Raw genomic sequence first — 15,736 nt, 5'->3', positions numbered from 1 at the left:
TCTTTTGTGTAACCAGTATCTGGTGAGTGAAAGCTAAGGGTTACCCACTCCCTTAAGAACAATTATGGAGGGGAACCGCTCTGAACACGTACCTGTGTCCCTAGAATAGAGAAATGTGAGAGGAACAGAGAGAGAGAATTCTAGCCCCCAAACCCAGCCTCGGTGGCCATTCTGGGGCCTGCCTGCCCTTCTCCCCACCCCAAGGCAGGGTGCTGATGGTATGGGCGCTACCCTGGGCTCTCCTGCCCTCTGCAGAGGGCCAGGCTTCAGATCCACCCACACGAGTAGGTGACTTGTGAACACATGTAACTTACAGGTGGCGCAATGGAAAGGACGTCGGACTTGGCGTCAGGAGGAAATCCTGCCGGGGACAGGATTGGTTCCTTGACCCAAGGTGATTCACTCGATCTCTCTCCGCAAAGGGGCAGGGGTCGGAGGAGAAGCTGGATTTGAAGGCCAGTAAGGTGCCCCTCAGCTCTAAATGCACGATTCTCTAACACCAAGAAAAGACATCCCCAACCACCGATCTACGTGCCTCCTCCCTCATCCACATACAAGCTTTCTGCCAGTCACAGATGGGAACTGAAGGCGTCTTGAAGAGGAGGTCAGTAAGAAACCAGGAGGCTTTCCCAAGCAATAGTCCACCATGGACCACACCTCTCCCATTCCACAACCAGCTGAAGGAAGAAGACAGTATAAGATCCCACCATGCTCACATTGCTTATTGGTCATGAGAAAGTAAGGTGAAAGGCCAATTTAAAGGCTCCTGAAGGAGCAGTCATCCAATTACCAAAATCACTGCATTTCCTTGAAAGCCTTAATGAGAGAAATAACCCTAATTCATGCCCTAAAAGAAATCCCACACCATAAACATCAGGTGAGCCCTAAAACACGGAGGTGTATGCTCACCAGAGGTATTCACCAGGGTGATGAAGGAGGTCCAAATTAAAGAGATTCTCCAGAGAGAGTCTGGTTCTCTGAATTCTTCTGTTTGTGGACAACAATGGGCTGGATACCAGCCCTGGAACACAGCAGAGTCTCTTGAAACGGAACAGAACTTTTTAAAAGAGCCTGACCTGACCATCCACACAGGAAAGACCAAGTGGATGAAAAGTGTCTATTGTCTAGATCATGACACGCGTTTGGATAAAAACCTCTAGGGCTTGTCCATCAGTATGTCTAGCTGGCAGAAAGAGCACACACAGAACAGACGCATGACGAGTTGAGCCAAGAGTTGACCATGAGGATGCTGGGTTGAATTACTTTTGAGAAATTGCATAGCTCCAGTAATCATCCCACACTTTCCACAGAAACAAAGGCTCATTGTTTAATGCCCGGATTCTACTGGTGTTACTGTTTGGCAGGGGAACAGGAAATATAAGCAAGAACTAAATATAACTATCACATGGGAGAGGGGCAAAGGAGAGGAGTACGGGGGTGGGAGGGAACGGGCTGTGACGTACAACCAATAATTTCCTATTGGATGAAAATAAGACCTAGCACTTCTATAGCACTTTCAGGTTTGCAAAGCTCTTCACAAACGTGAACTAATTAGATATCAAACAAAGCCCTGGGAGGGAAATGCTCTAATTGTGCCCCATTTTACAGGGAGGAAACTGAAACGCAAAGTAATGAAAGTGACTTGCCCAGGGTCACACAGCTAGTAAGCATCTGAGGTTGGATTTTAACTTGGGTCTTCCTAAACCTGAGGCCCTCCACTTTATCTATCCCACCTGGTAGCAACCTGAGAACTAGACTAAAAGATGTCATCTTCCGCATCTAAGGCTGTTAGGTGGGGCCGTGGTGCATAGAGCGCTGGGCCTAGAGTTAGGAAGACTCATCTTTGTGGGTTCAAGTCCAGCCTCAGACACTTCCTAGCTGTGTGACCCTGGGCAAATCACTTCACCCTGTTTGCCTCAGTTTCCTCATCTGTCAAATGAGCTGGAGAAGGAAAGGGCAAACCTCTCCAGTATCTTTGCCAAGAAAAACCCAAATGGAGTCATGAGGAGTTAGACGTGAGTGAAGCAACTGAACACCACCGCCACATGTAGGCTGACTATCTTCTTGACCAATCCCTGGAAGACAGCCCTTTCTATCTTCTCCATCTCCTGGTGCCCCATGGCCCCGACTGTCTCCCGCCATGCCTTATTGGATCATCCGCCATCTTCTTACCAGCCCCCATCCCACCCTGACCCCATACCCTTCCTCTCTCCCTACTCTTCAGTCCTGGAACCACAATCAAATCAACACTCCCACTGCCCCTGGAAAGGGGATGTCAATTCTACTCCCCTATGACCCCACTCACTATCAAATTTCCCCTCCCTTGCACCGTCCCTCAATGTGTGTGGTCTCCCACTATCTCTATAATAACAGTGATAATGATCATAGCTAACATTTACATAGCACTCAAGTTTCAAAAAGTGCTTTACCAATATCTCCTCCAATCCTCATGACACCCATGAGAGTTAGGTGCTATTACTGCCCCCATTTTACGGATAAGGGGACTAAGGAAGACAGAGGTTAAGGGACTTGTCCAGGGTCACACAGCCAGTAAGTGGCTGAGGCCACATTTGAACTCTGGGCTTTCTGACTGCAAGTCTAGCTCTTTATAAAAGCTTTTCCAAGACAAGAATTTTCTATGTGTATCTCCCAGGCTTAGCACAATCCTAGGTACACAGTAGGTGCTAAATAAATGTCTATTGAGGGGCAGCTAGGTGGTGCAGTGGATAAAGCACTGGCCCTGAAGGCAGGAGGACCTGAGTTCAAATCTGGCTTCAGCCCAAATACTTGATGCTAACTAGCTGTGTGACCCTAGGCAAGTCACTTAACCCCAAATGCAAAAAAAAAAATAACAATTAATGCATTTATTAATTCAAGAAAAATATGATAGGAAGAGCAGATAAGCTGGTCACATGGTGGGTATCCTGGAGCGTCAGGAAATGAGGAGAGGCCAGGGGCTGGCAGGCTGGGCAGGTGTATTAGGGCTGCAATCTGCACTGTTGGCAGGACTTCCCACAGCAATGGGGATCCACTTGAGGGCTTGGAAGTCAGGAGAAGTCTCCCGACGACTGGAGCTGTGCTTCAGTGGGAGGGCTAGTAACCACCCCACTCCTGGAATACAGAGTCAAGATGACAGAGCATTGGATAATAATCTTAGCTAGTATTCATGTAGCCCTTTCAAGTTTGCAAAGTGCTTTACAAACATGACCAAAAATATCTGAGCCTCCTAACAACCCTGGGGTGTGGGTGCTGTCTTTTACAGTTACGGAAGCAGATGAAAGGGAAGTGACTTGCCAGGGTCACACAGCTGGTCCATGTCTGAGGCAGGATTTGAACTCTGCTCTTCCTGCCTCCAGGCCTGGGGGCTCCATACACTACACCCTGGAGAGGCCTTGCCCTACGGTGTGCCTAGCATTCCCTTGCAGGCCACGTGCTAGAGGACATTGCCATCCAGGCAGAGGCTGCCCTGTTCTCTTCTCTGCTCACAGAATCACCTCCCTGAGAGAGCACCATGGGCCGGAGAGGACAGACCAGAAGGCCCTGACACCCTTGTCCTCTCCGGGCTTTCCACTGGTTCTCTTCGTCCATGTCTGCCCGCTCCTGCTCCAGCTCCTTATGTGACTGGGGGTGTCCCCAGGGCTGTTCTGGGCCCCTTCTCCTTTCCTGCTATACTACTTCGCTTGGGGGTCTCAGGGGCTCCTGTGGATTCAATGATCCCTGTTCTTTTTTTTTTTTGTGAGGCAGTTGGGGTTAAGTGGCTTGCCCAGGGTCACACAGCTAGTGAGTGTTATGTGTCTGAGGCCACATTTGAACTCAGGTCCTCCTGACTCCAGGGCCAGTGCTCTATCCACTGTGCCACCTAGCTGCCCCCTAAATGATCCCTATTCTGAAGAGTCTCAGATCTATCAGTATAGCCCTCAGCTCTCTCTAACCTCCAAACTCCCATCTCCAACTGCCTATGAGATATCTCAAACTGGACATCCCAAAGACACTTCCAACTCAGCATGTCAAAAATGGAACTCATCATCTTTCCCAACAAATGCTCCCATCTTTCAAAATTCCTTATGACTGTTGGGGGCAACACCGTCCCCCCAGACCCCCAGACTCACAACCAAGTTCCTCACCGCCTCTCACCCCCCACATCTAATCTGTCGATGCAGCATCTCCCCAGTACACGCCCTTCTCTCCTCTGGCATTGCCCCCACCCTGGTGCAGACCCTCATCAGCTCAGGCCTGGACTGTTGCCAGAGCTGCTGGGGGGGGGTGGTCTGCCCACTGCAGGCCATCCTTCACTCAGCCCCCAAAGTGACCACGTCACCACCCTGCCCCACCCCCTCCAGGATTCTTCAGTCAATGGTGCTGGCCTCTGTGCCCTTCCTGGAACAAGATGCTCTAGACACTTTCAGTGGCTGTCCCCCTACGTCCAGGGGCTCTCGCTCTTCCCCTCCCCATCCCAGCTTCCTTCAATGGCCAGTGAACATTCCATACCCACAGGAAGCCTCTTCAGGTCCCCCCAAGTCTGGGGCCTGCCCCCTGCTAATCCCGCTTCTGCCATCTATGGCTTGTTTGTACGTATGTTGTCTCCTCCGTCATATCACGAGCTCCTCCAGAGCAGGGAGTTGGCTTGGGATTTGTGTGTTTGCCTTTCTGTACCCCGGGAACACAGCACAGTGGCTTATGCACAGCAGGCACTTAATAAATGCCTGTTAACTTCACCTGAGAATAAGGCATAGCCTTTCAAAGGGAATGTGTGTGTATGGGGGGGAGCAGCTAGGTGGCACAGTAGATGGAGCTCCAGCCTTGGAGTCAAGAGGACCTGAGTTCAAATCCAACACTTACTAGCTGTGTGACACTGGGCAAGTCACTTAACCCCCCACTGCCTCACCAAAAAGCAAAAAAACCAACCAAACAAAGGGAATACGTGGGTTTGTTTTGCTTGGCAGCTTGGGCAGCGCAGTGGAGAGAACCCTGAGCCTGAAATCAGGAAGATCTGAGTTGAAATCCCTCATCAAATACTTATTAGCTTTGTGATCCTGGGCGAGTCATTTAACCTCTGTGTGCCTCAGTTCCCTCAAATGCAAAATGGGCATAATTACAGCATCTACCTCCAGGGTTGCTGTGAGACTAAAATGAGGCATTCTTTATAAAGGACTTTGCAAACCTTAAAGCCCAATATAGATGCTGCTGGCTGTACTCATTTAAGACAAGGTTTAACACCTAAAATTAAGGTGTTAGTGAATGGGTAGGTAGAGGCCTGAGAATAAAAGGACAAAAAGATCACCAATGGGTTGTTTTTCAAACACGTACAGGAGAAACCCCCCAAAATCAAAAAGGGGCATAAACAGGGCACTTTCGTTAACTACTGAGGCCACCAGCAGACAGACTCCTGGACCCGGAATCATCAGGACCTGAGTCCAAATCTGGTTTCAAAACAATTATTAGCTATGACCCTGGGCAAGCCACTTAACTTGTCTGCCTCAGTTTCCTCATCTGTAAAATGGGTGAAATAATAGTATCTACCCCCCGGAGCTGTTGTGAGGATTAAACAAAATAATAACTAAAATGTTTAATATCGTGCCTGGTACATCGTATGTGCTACATAAACGCTTTTTCCCTTTCCTGCCACGGAAAATTCATATTCCCAAATTTATGTTTGCATAATACAGCAATCTATACAAATACATAAATACGAATTTGTATAACATGTACAACTAATACAAATAGGCAGATGTAAATACAAATTTATATAGTATAGCACACCATACAAATATGTCACAAATATGAAAATACAAATGCAAATACGAATTTCTATTTCTGTAGTTCCTCTCCATGACCCCATTTGGGGTTTTCTTGGCAGAGACACCAGAATGGTTTGTCTTTCCTTCTCCAGCCCATTTTATAGATGAGGAAACTGAGGCAAACAGGGTGAAGTGACTTGCCCAGGGTCACACAGCTAGGAAGTGTCCGAGGGCAGATTTGAACTCATCTTCCCGACTCCGACAGTACAAAACACTCTACAAATACCTAACAAATACGAATATAAAAATGCATATACGAATTTACATTTGTAGATGTGCAGTACAGTACAGTCACTGCGTTAATCAACACTGTAAATTTGAATTACAAAGGGTAATTTACGTTAATAAGTTAATACATTGTAAAAATCGCCCTCCCTTTACCAACATGGCGGCGGCAGCCGGAAGTACAGGGGTCGGAAGAGGCGCTTGCCGGATATCCGGTGTCGCAAGTACAATCTCTTTCCTTTTGCAAGATGGCGCGTGGTGGAGCCAGTAAGCGCGATGCCGGCGATTCGGGGTTCCTCGGGTTCCGGTCCGGTTCGGCGGACCCCGGGGCCGCGAGGCGGCGACGACGCGGGCCACGGAACAAGAAGCGGGGCTGGCGGCGTCTCGCGGAGGAGCCGCTGGGGCAGGAGGTGGACACGTTTCTGGAAGACGTGCGGCTGCAGGAGCGCGCGGCCGGGTAGGCCCGCGGGGAGGGCGGGGCTCCCGACAGGGCAGGGCTGCGAAGGGACTCCAGGGTCGGGGGCGCTCCGCAGGCGGGCGTCTGACCGGCACTTCCGCTGGTCCTGGGCACGCTTCCGGTCGGCCTCACTGGACCCGGGAGTCACCAAGCCGGCCCTTCCCTTGTACTTCCGGCGCGTGGTCCGGAGGCAGGGGGCACTTCCGGTGCCTCCGAGGGGCAGGTCCCTGAGGGGCCGTGGGGACCCCGGGCTCAGGGAGCGGGTCACCCTGGCGGGGCCTGGACCCCGGGAAAGGTGTGTGAAATCCAGCACCCCGCCTTCACCTGCGCGTTCTTTGCCCCAGGGGCCTGATCTCAGACACTCCGGATGAACACCTCTTCTTTGTGGACACGGGGAACCAAGAGAAGGGTGAGCATGGGGGGCGGGGCGGGGAGCAAAGAGGGGGAGCGTGGGGGCGGGGCGGGAAGCAAGGAGTGGGCGGTCTGGGGGGCAGGGACCGCCAGCATGGCAGTAGCTTGAAGGGCTAGAGAAGAAGGGCACAGGCCTGAGTAGATAATAGGTAAACATCGATTAAGCACTTCATACTGGCCAGGCACTGCCCTGCTCTGGTGGGATGCAAAAAGAGGCCAAAGACAGGTTCTTCCCAAGGTTTAGTCGGCGCTGCTGCTATCATGAACTGGTTAGGGATTGAGTGGAGGGACGTCTTCTGTGAAAAGCTAAGCATCAAATAGAAAACCTGCTTCCCTGGAGAGGTGGTGTGCTGGAATGGTGCTGGGAAGCCCCAGTGTGGTGTCCCTATTCACAGGCGCTGCTGATTCCCCTTCGGTGATCATTCAGCAAGCCCCCCTGTGAAGTGCTTAATTTGTACCAGACCCTGGGTTCTAGGGACAGTCGCTGCCTGCAGGAAGCTTACATTTTAGCCAGAGTGGAGAGGAGCGTGAATCAGGAGAGAATTATGGGATTGGATTGGATGGGTGCTCCAGACCCCTTTTGGGCTAATGTTTTGTGGATTAAAGAAGGCAGAGCCCTAGAGAAGCCTGCAGCAGACTTAAAGGAAGGAATTGTAGATCTAGAAGAGACCTTTGGAAAAAAACATTTTATCAATACTTTTAAGTATTGAAACCAGTTAATTTAAATGTAAGTGATGGTTAAATATAGTTATTTTTACTGATGTTTAATGTTAAATTTTTAGTGCAATGGAGTGTTGCATTAAATGTCTAACTTGGTTGATATGTTGATTAGATTTGCTGAACTTTTTCTTCTTTGTCATAAGGGGTGGCTGGGGGGGGCATAGTAGGAAATGAAGGTACATAAGTAAAAGATAGTAATGAAGCATAGTTTGAAAAGGAAAAAAGCGGTCCTATCCTTGTATGGGGCTTGGGAGATGAAGGGGCCTTCTTCCCCACCAAGGTTGGGGAAAACCCAGGCCTAGGAAAAGGGAGCTCACTCTCAGATCCTGGAGGGTAGAGGGGTTGGGCTGGGGCAGGAGGAGTGAGATATGGAGCTCCCCTTCTCTGGCCTGATGAGTTAAGATTGTTGTAGCTTCTCCATGGGGGAAGGGAAGGGGAGTTGTGATGTAGGAAGCTAGGGTGCAAAGTGCTCTTGGAGACCATCTGTTTGACTCTTCCTTTTCCTCCAGACTTGAAGATAAATCAGCTCCTGAAGAAGCCTTTTTGGATTGATCGGGTTTTAGAATCACGTTCCAAAGTACCTTCCCCAAAGAAGTAACTGAGTGTTCTTCTCTCCCCCTTCACTCGGCTCCATTCTCCCTGGGATTTCCTTTTTAGGAATTCTAAAAAAAGGAAGCTCCCTGATTTTCCCTAATCAGAAGAACTGTTTCCTTACTACCCTGATACACAGGCACAGGACTGCCTTTTTTCTTTTTAAACTACATTTTGTTACTCTCTTTTATTTGTATGCTTTTATTTCCTACCACGAATGGCTTCCTGGCCAAGGGAGCAGGGCTGCACTAGGCCTTGCAGAAGGGGCAGGAACTGGGAGAGGACAAGGGAGTGGGTGCAGGACAGGGAAGGGGTGGGTCAGTTTAAGGGAAGTATCGAAGGCGAAAGTGGACTTTCTTTGAGAATAGAGGCGGCATGTGCAGGATCCTAGGGAAAAGAAGGCTGGCACTGGCCTGGGGGGTCTCGATGGTCAAGCTGAAAAGTATAGATGGGGTGGTGTGGGCCATGGAGAGTCGTGGTGGGCTCCCCAGCAGGATGGACAAGAGTAGTGGCTCAGAAGAGAGTAGACAGCCAGAGGACCTGGGAGAGTGAGAGACTCAAGGGGAGGAGTCATCAGAAGTTGGGGAACTGAGGCCGTGGTCCGGGCCGTAGGAGATGAGGAAAACGGGATTACAGTTTTCCTTATACCTGGGTCCTCTTCCCTCATCTCCCCTCTCATTGCCCCCTTCTTGGCAGCATCCTTGCCCACCAGATCCCCAATGGGAAGAAGCTGAAACGCAAGCAGCGCTTGTGGGAGCACTTGGCCCAGCAGGGAAAGCTGCCCCGGGAGGTGCGGAAGGCCCAGGCCCGACTACGTCAGCCCCCAGAGCCAAAGACCAAGCCTTCTGACCCAGAGGAAACGGCTGGCCGACCATTCTATGACCTCTGGGCCAAGGACAGTAAGTGAGAGGATGGCTGGCTGGGTCCGTGGACTTGACAAAAGCTGCAGGTCGAGATACAGAAGACCTGGGTTTTAATTCCACTGCCGGGGGGGGGGGGGGGCTGGCACCTCTGCCTCTGCTGCTACGATTAGAGCTTTGGTTCCCTGCAGATTCTGGTAGCTGAGTTGGAGTCATTCGGGGCGATGAATTTGGAGGGAGGCCCCCTTCCTTCTCTGCCCTTCATCTTCCTCCCCATTGTTCCCTGATGACTGGTGTTCTGTCCTCTGCCCCCACCTCGTCCTTTCTAGATCCTCTGGACCACCCCTTGGTTGGCCAGGACACCTTCTTCTTGGAGCAGACGAAGAGGAAGGGAGTAAAGGTGAGGAGTGTCTGTGTGGTAAAGGGCTGGGAGGGTGGGGGAAGGAACTGTGGGGGGTGGGGTTGTTATTGTGGTTTGTCCTTCATTCTCGAGGAGGACCATGACATTGACCAGGTGCTGCTGTGACTTACAAGTGAATGGGGTTTGAGGGAGGCAGGGCTGTGCAGGGTCACCAGCCTCATTTTCTCCTCCGGAGCCATCTGGGTTCATTGGCAAGATACACATTAGGACGACTGGAGATGACCTCTGGTTGGGGAGTGAGGAAGCAGCAGCCGTGAGCAGCCAGGCAGGGAGAAAGACTTGGGTGCCTTTGGACCCTAGACTGTGAAAGCTAAGGGGCCTTGTGCCCATCCAGTTCCCATGTTCTAGTTGAAGATGCCTTTGGTTGCCACAGAGTGCTGAGATCGGTACCTGCGCCCTTGAATAGCTCACTTCCCCTCTGAGCCTTGGTTTTCTCATCTGTAAAATAGAGGCCTCAGACTAGATGGTTTCTGCCACCTCCAATCCCATGAACCTCATTGCAAGCTTAGGAAAGGGAAGAGACTTTGACAGGACCACACACAAGTCAGTCATGGCTTCTTCCACTGTGTTCTGGCCAGCTGGCCTGCAGAAAGGATTGGGTGGCACGCCCTCTCATCCCTTCTCCCCATTTCTCTCCTTTCCCTTTCTGTAGCGACCTCAGCGCCTACAGACCAAGCCCTCTCAGGCCCCGGCTGTGGAAGTGATATCTTCTGGAGGCTCTTACAACCCCTCGTTCCAGGCCCACCAGGTACCATCTCCCTTCTTGCCCTGGACCCCTTAGACTGGTCCTAGGACATGCTGGGAGCCGGCCCTACCTCCTCACCTGGTGTTCCTGTTTGTCTTTGCCAGGCCCTGCTCCTGGAAGCCCATGAAGTGGAGCTGCAGAGGCAGAAGGTGGAAGAGAAACTCAGTCGTCAGCTGGCCTTCCCCACTGTGGATGAGGCCCCCACCAAGGTACCTGCTGGGACCCTAGGCAGCCAAGTGGCAGTTGTGCCTGGGTTGAGGGACCCTTGTGGCCCAGCAACCCTGTCCTGTCTCCTCATCTCCACCTGAATCCTGTGCTAGGACGCTGTTAACTATTCGACACACAGAAAAAACCCTTAAGCGTCATCCCTTCCATCAAAGAACTGACTTTAAACTAGAGGGGCCTTCACTTTGCTAATTGATAAGTACATAGAGCGTAACTTGGGACGGTCAAGAGGCTGAGGAGAGCATCACTGGATCAGAGTGGCCGGAGAGCCAGCCTGGGGTCAGAGCCTCCCCCAAGTGGTTTTGTGAGACTGGAACATGTGGGTCTGGTGTCTGCATGTGTGTAGATAGAGATCGATTGAGATATAGATGTAGATATACATATCGGTAGCATGGGGTTACTCAATGGGCATTCCCTATCCCAGAGAAATCTCAAATCTGGAACCTTAAAAAATAACTGAACTGAAAACAAGATTAAGGGGACCAGGAAAGCCTTGCTGTAGGAGCTGGTGTGTGAAGGAAGCTGGGAATTCTGGGAGGAGGGCAGGCATGCAAGGCCTGCCAGAAGCTGTCCGGGGGGGATGTTCTGTGGAGTGTATGAGGACAAGCAGTCTGTTGCTTGGTTGGAATGCAGTGGATATCACCTGTAGAGACACCACAGCTCTGGGGATTGGGCTGGAGCCGTGTGAGGAAGCCTTTAAATTCTGAACAGAGAAGCTGGTACTTTATCCTAGAGGCATGGAGGCAGAGGGGAGTAGTGCGTCGAGGACCCTGAAAGGCAGGGCTCCACGGGAAAATGGGGGGTGTCCAGGCCACAAGTGATGAGGGCCCGCACTTGGGGGGCAGTGTGCCAGAGGGGGGCCTCAGCAGCCCCCATCTTCCTCTCAGGAGTCTGCGTTCAAGGAGCTGTGTGAAGGGCTCCTGGAGGAGTCGGACGGGGAAGCTCCTGCAGAGCCGGAAGGAGAGGAGGATGCAGGTTTCCAGGCACACAGACCCCCAGGCCCAGAGAAGAAGACAGAGCAGCAGAGGAGGCGGGAGAAGGAGGCCCAGAAGCTGGTGAGGAGCGCCCTGGCGCGGGCACATCTCTGCTGCTTCTCAGACAACTGCCCCTTGGGTGGCTTCATGGCTCAGGTTCCTGGGGAGCTCGTGTAGGCTTAGGCTGGTCAGACAAAAGCTCCACCTTCTGACCTACGGGCCTGGGTCGGGGTTTCCCCATAGAGAGCCCAGCAGGCGGCAGAGCGGGCGGCAAGGACGAGGCGCCAGGAGGTGTTCCAGCTCCGTGGCATCAGGATGCAGGTGGCCCAGCGGCTGGCGGAGCTGGCCCGGCGGCGAGAGAGACGGAGGTTGAAGCGGCTGGCGGAGGACGCGAAACCCCGACGGCTGGGTCGTCTTAAGTGAGTAACTGGCGGGTGGAGAAGGGGGTGGGGGGTTATGTCCACCCACGGTGCTGGCTGGTCTGCCCCTGTATTTCATCCATTCAGAATCCTTTTCTTCCACCCTCCACAGCCTGGCATTGAAGGCCCCCACAGGGTAGCCCTAGCCTTTTGTAATTGCTCTCCCATGTTTCCTTCCACGTCCCCTGGTTCTAGTGGGGAGGGAAGGAGTGAGTGGGTGGAGTTCCTGTCTCTGCCGCCACCAGCCCTGGCCGTTCCCTCCGGCCTTCAGCCCCACCTGCCCTGTGGTGCCCCCTCCTTTCCCATCTTCCCATGGTGAGTCCCGCCCTCTGGCCCAGGCTCCTTTTCTGGCTGGCAAGGTGAGGAGCTGGGGAGGAAGAAAAGGGCGACACGGCTTGTCTCCGTGGCCAAGTGAAAGTTTCCCTCTTTTCCTTAGCATCCTAAGGCAGTTGTGTAGGGGCCACAGGATTTCAGAGATGGGTGGAGGGAGGGGGCAGTGAACAAGGAGACCCAGGTAGACGTGCAGCTTATATGTCTTCCCTTCCTTCCTGACAGATATCAGGCTCCGGACATTGATGTGCAGCTCAGCACTGAACTGGCCGATTCCTTGAGGAAGCTAAAGGTATCGGGCCTGGGGCAGGCAGGGGCGGTGCTGGAGGATCCTATGCCCAGTGATGAGACTCATCCTTGCACGCCTGAGGCCCTACCCTGATAGTGGTCTGGGGCAGTGGGCGACACTCTGGGTCCCCCAGGCAGGCCGGGTTTGGCCCGCCCCGGGGGCTGAGGGCATGAGGAGGCTGGGCTGGAGAGCACAGGGCTCTCGGGTCCACCTGACACCTCCTTATCTCTTTCCTAGCCTGAGGGTAGCATTCTTCGGGACCGATTTAAGAGCTTCCAGAGAAGGAACATGATAGAGCCTAGGGAAAGAGCCAGGTGAGGGTCCAGACGGATGGGCCACATAGGGAGGGGGAGGGTCTGAGGAAGGCGGCCTCATCTCTGAGCTCCCCTTTCCGTCCATGTCCAGGTTCAAGCGGAAATACAAGGTCAAGCTGGTGGAGAAGCGGTCCTTCCGGGAGTTCCAGTGAGTGTCCCAAGCCCCTTTGTCCCAGCCCAGCCTTTGGTGCCAAGTCTTGTCTCTAACCATTTCATGGTTTCTTCTGGCCACAGGTTGTAGCAGCCCTTCTGGACACCTGCTCTGCCTGACCTCTGATGCTCCATTAAAAGTCCTTTGGCCTGGCCTCTTCATGCTCCAAGTCTCAGTCCATCCTTGGGTCTGTCTTATCTTGCTTGTGGTTCCTGAGAACCTCTGCAGAGAGGTTTTGTTCCCCCAGGGAACTGCCGGTCCTTCACGCAGAAGCCTTGTCTCCTGAGGGTCATGCTCAGCCGAGAGTCTGCCAAATTCTAATAAGGTCATTAAAAATCACAGTGAGCGTGTAGAAAAGACAGTGGTGTTTGGGGTAATTACCCAGGGAGGCTTTGTCAGGCAGCGGGCGAGCAGCAGGCTGGATGTAGGCAGGCCGCCTCAGTTTTAGCACGTGTTTGCTCTTGGGTGGCTGGATGAGCGGAGTCTGCTCAGGTAGATTCCCAGCTGGTAGAAGACTGGGAGTCCCGGGGTCTGGGGGCATCGGAGGAGACATTCCATGCCGTCCCTCTCCACCTTGGGCGGGAAGCCCTTTAAGGTCCTCCCAGCTGCCTTGGCTTCCCCTTGAAGACCACTTTGCATCTGCTCTGGATGGATCTTTTATGTGCTCTAATGCTGGGGAGGGACCACTTTTTTTCCCCTGATATCTCCACCATTCATACAGCCCACGCCACCAATCCCCTGCTTAATAAGTATTTCTGAGGTTGGTGATAGCCCTGATACAGGCCAGAGCACGAACCCCAGATGTAGCCCACAGGTGCCGCTGAGCCCTTGTGGTCTTGCCTCGAAGGTCGTGCGCACATTAGTCAGGGGCCACTGTGGAGTTGAGGGCTCCGTGTCACACCCACCTCCTTGCCACTCCTTTAGGATTTTGTTGAGTGCCTTCTGAGTCCCCAGAACGTATATTGAGGGTGCAGGTAGATTTGGCAACTTAAAAGAATTTCCAGAGCTCATGTAAGACAGCTTTTGTGAGGAACCTGTAGGCAACACCAGGAGAAAGAGACTTCCCCAGTCAACTTTTATTGGCTGGGTATTTATCTGGGCAGATAGCTCATCACTCCCTGCTGTGCCCTCCAAAGAGCTGGAGCCTCCCTTGGCAGGGAGAGGCATTTCAGTCACTGCACCCCAGCAGACAGCAGCCCGGAGGGGAGGAGAGACACTGCCTGGCAGACTAGATGCTTGGCAGATAACTTCTTGAGACATCTCTAGAGGGCACCGATGGTGCTGAGGTACCAGGTGAGAGTTCACCTGACCATGTGTGTCCTCTAGGAATGTTCCCATGTGTACCTGGTGTGCTTTCCGACACATTTGCCTTGCACGTGAGGTCTCTGAATGTGTGCCCTCTCCATTGGTATTGGGATAACCTGTGTACCCCATGTGTGAATGGGGAAATATTGGCGGGGGTTATTCAGTTTGACTTACTAAATGTAAACGTTGTGCCGAGGCTTCAGAACTGTGGTTTTGAGTTGTTGAATGCTGGTCAGGAAGGCCTGTGTGGGAAATGATAAGGAACCCTTGAAGGCTGCATCCCGATAGGAATGTTTAAGGCCCAGAGAGGAAAGGACCTGTCCAAGGTCCTGCAGTGAAGTAGGGGAGGAGCCCAAGCTGAGCTCTGGTAAAGGGGAGAATCAGCATTTCCATCACTTCCCTTAGGGTCCTGTTTTCCCAGTCTCATTGGGGTTTTGCTTTTTGCTTTTCTTAACCTTGTGTGGAGTCCCAGCAGCAACTCGTAGGGCCCTTTACTGCAAAATCACTTTCCTTTAGGGATGATTTACATTTTCTTGCTTTTTTTAAAAAATAAATTTATTTTTGACAATCATTTTAATAGTTTTTTAAATTATGAATTCTCTCCCTCCAGCCCCTCCCCTACCCACTGAGAAGATAAGCAGTATACTTCCTGCTTACTGAAATCCTGCGGAACATTTCCATATTAATCATGTTGCAAAATGTAAAAGTGAAAAAAGTTTGTTCCAGTCTGCGTTCTCAGTCCGTCAGTTCTCTCTCTGGGGGTGGATAGCATTTTTTGTTGAGTCCTTTGGAATTGTATCAGTCGTAGTAGCTGAGTCATTCGTGATCGATCATCACACACTGTTGTTACTGTGTACAGTGTTCTGTTCACTTCACTTTGTGTCAGTTCATGGTAGTCTGTCTGGGTTCTTCTGAAACCATCCTGCTCGTCATTTCTTGTAGCACAACAGTATTCTGTTACATTTGCATCCCACAACTTGCTCAGCCATTTCACGATGGATGGGCATCCCCTCAATTTCCACTTTTACCTGCCACAAAAAGAGCTGCGGGAAATATTTTTGTGCACAGAGGTCCACATCCTTCTTCTTTGCTCTCTTTGGAGTACTTTGGGGTACAGCCCTAGAAGTGCTGGTGCTGAGTCAAAGCGTATGCACAGTTTTGTAGCCTTTTGGGCACGGTTCCAAATTGTTCCCCAGAGTGGTTGGGTCAGTTCACAACCCCACCAGCAGTGCATTAGTGTTCCAGTTTTCCCACGATTGTCCTTTTTTTGTCATATTCGCCCATCCGGTGGGTGTGAGGTGGTAGCTCACAAGTGGTTTTAATGTGCATTTCCCATATTGTTAGTGATTTAAAGCATTTCTCCATGTGTCTATTGATAGCTTTGATCTCTCCTTTGATCATTTATTAATTGGGGAATAGCTTTTATTTTTATAAATTTGACTCAGTTCTTTCTGTGTTTGAGAAATGAGGCCTTTATCAGAGAAAGTTTCTGGAAAAAATT

General features: G+C 51.6%; 1 protein-coding gene across 1 annotated transcript; it reads left to right on the top strand.

Annotated features, from left to right (window-relative positions):
- The first annotated feature begins 6,248 nt into the window (after positions 1-6,248).
- On the top strand, positions 6,249-14,806 carry NOP53 (NOP53 ribosome biogenesis factor). Its single transcript, XM_020978421.1, has 13 exons — positions 6,249-6,480; positions 6,825-6,889; positions 8,121-8,205; positions 8,899-9,101; positions 9,392-9,462; positions 10,136-10,231; positions 10,333-10,437; positions 11,341-11,508; positions 11,671-11,846; positions 12,402-12,468; positions 12,703-12,779; positions 12,871-12,927; positions 13,014-14,806. Exons 1-13 carry the CDS (start codon positions 6,272-6,274, stop codon positions 13,018-13,020), a joined length of 1,386 nt encoding a protein of 461 aa, XP_020834080.1. The 5' UTR covers positions 6,249-6,271; the 3' UTR covers positions 13,021-14,806.
- Positions 14,807-15,736: the final 930 nt, after the last annotated feature.

This window comes from Phascolarctos cinereus, unplaced genomic scaffold, assembly GCF_003287225.1.
Source record: "Phascolarctos cinereus isolate Bilbo 61053 unplaced genomic scaffold, phaCin_HiC Scaffold_726;HRSCAF=1367, whole genome shotgun sequence".
Taxonomy (NCBI): Eukaryota; Metazoa; Chordata; class Mammalia; order Diprotodontia; family Phascolarctidae; genus Phascolarctos; species Phascolarctos cinereus.
Note: the sequence above shows the minus strand (reverse complement) of the source record. Positions and strands in the feature narration are given on the sequence as shown.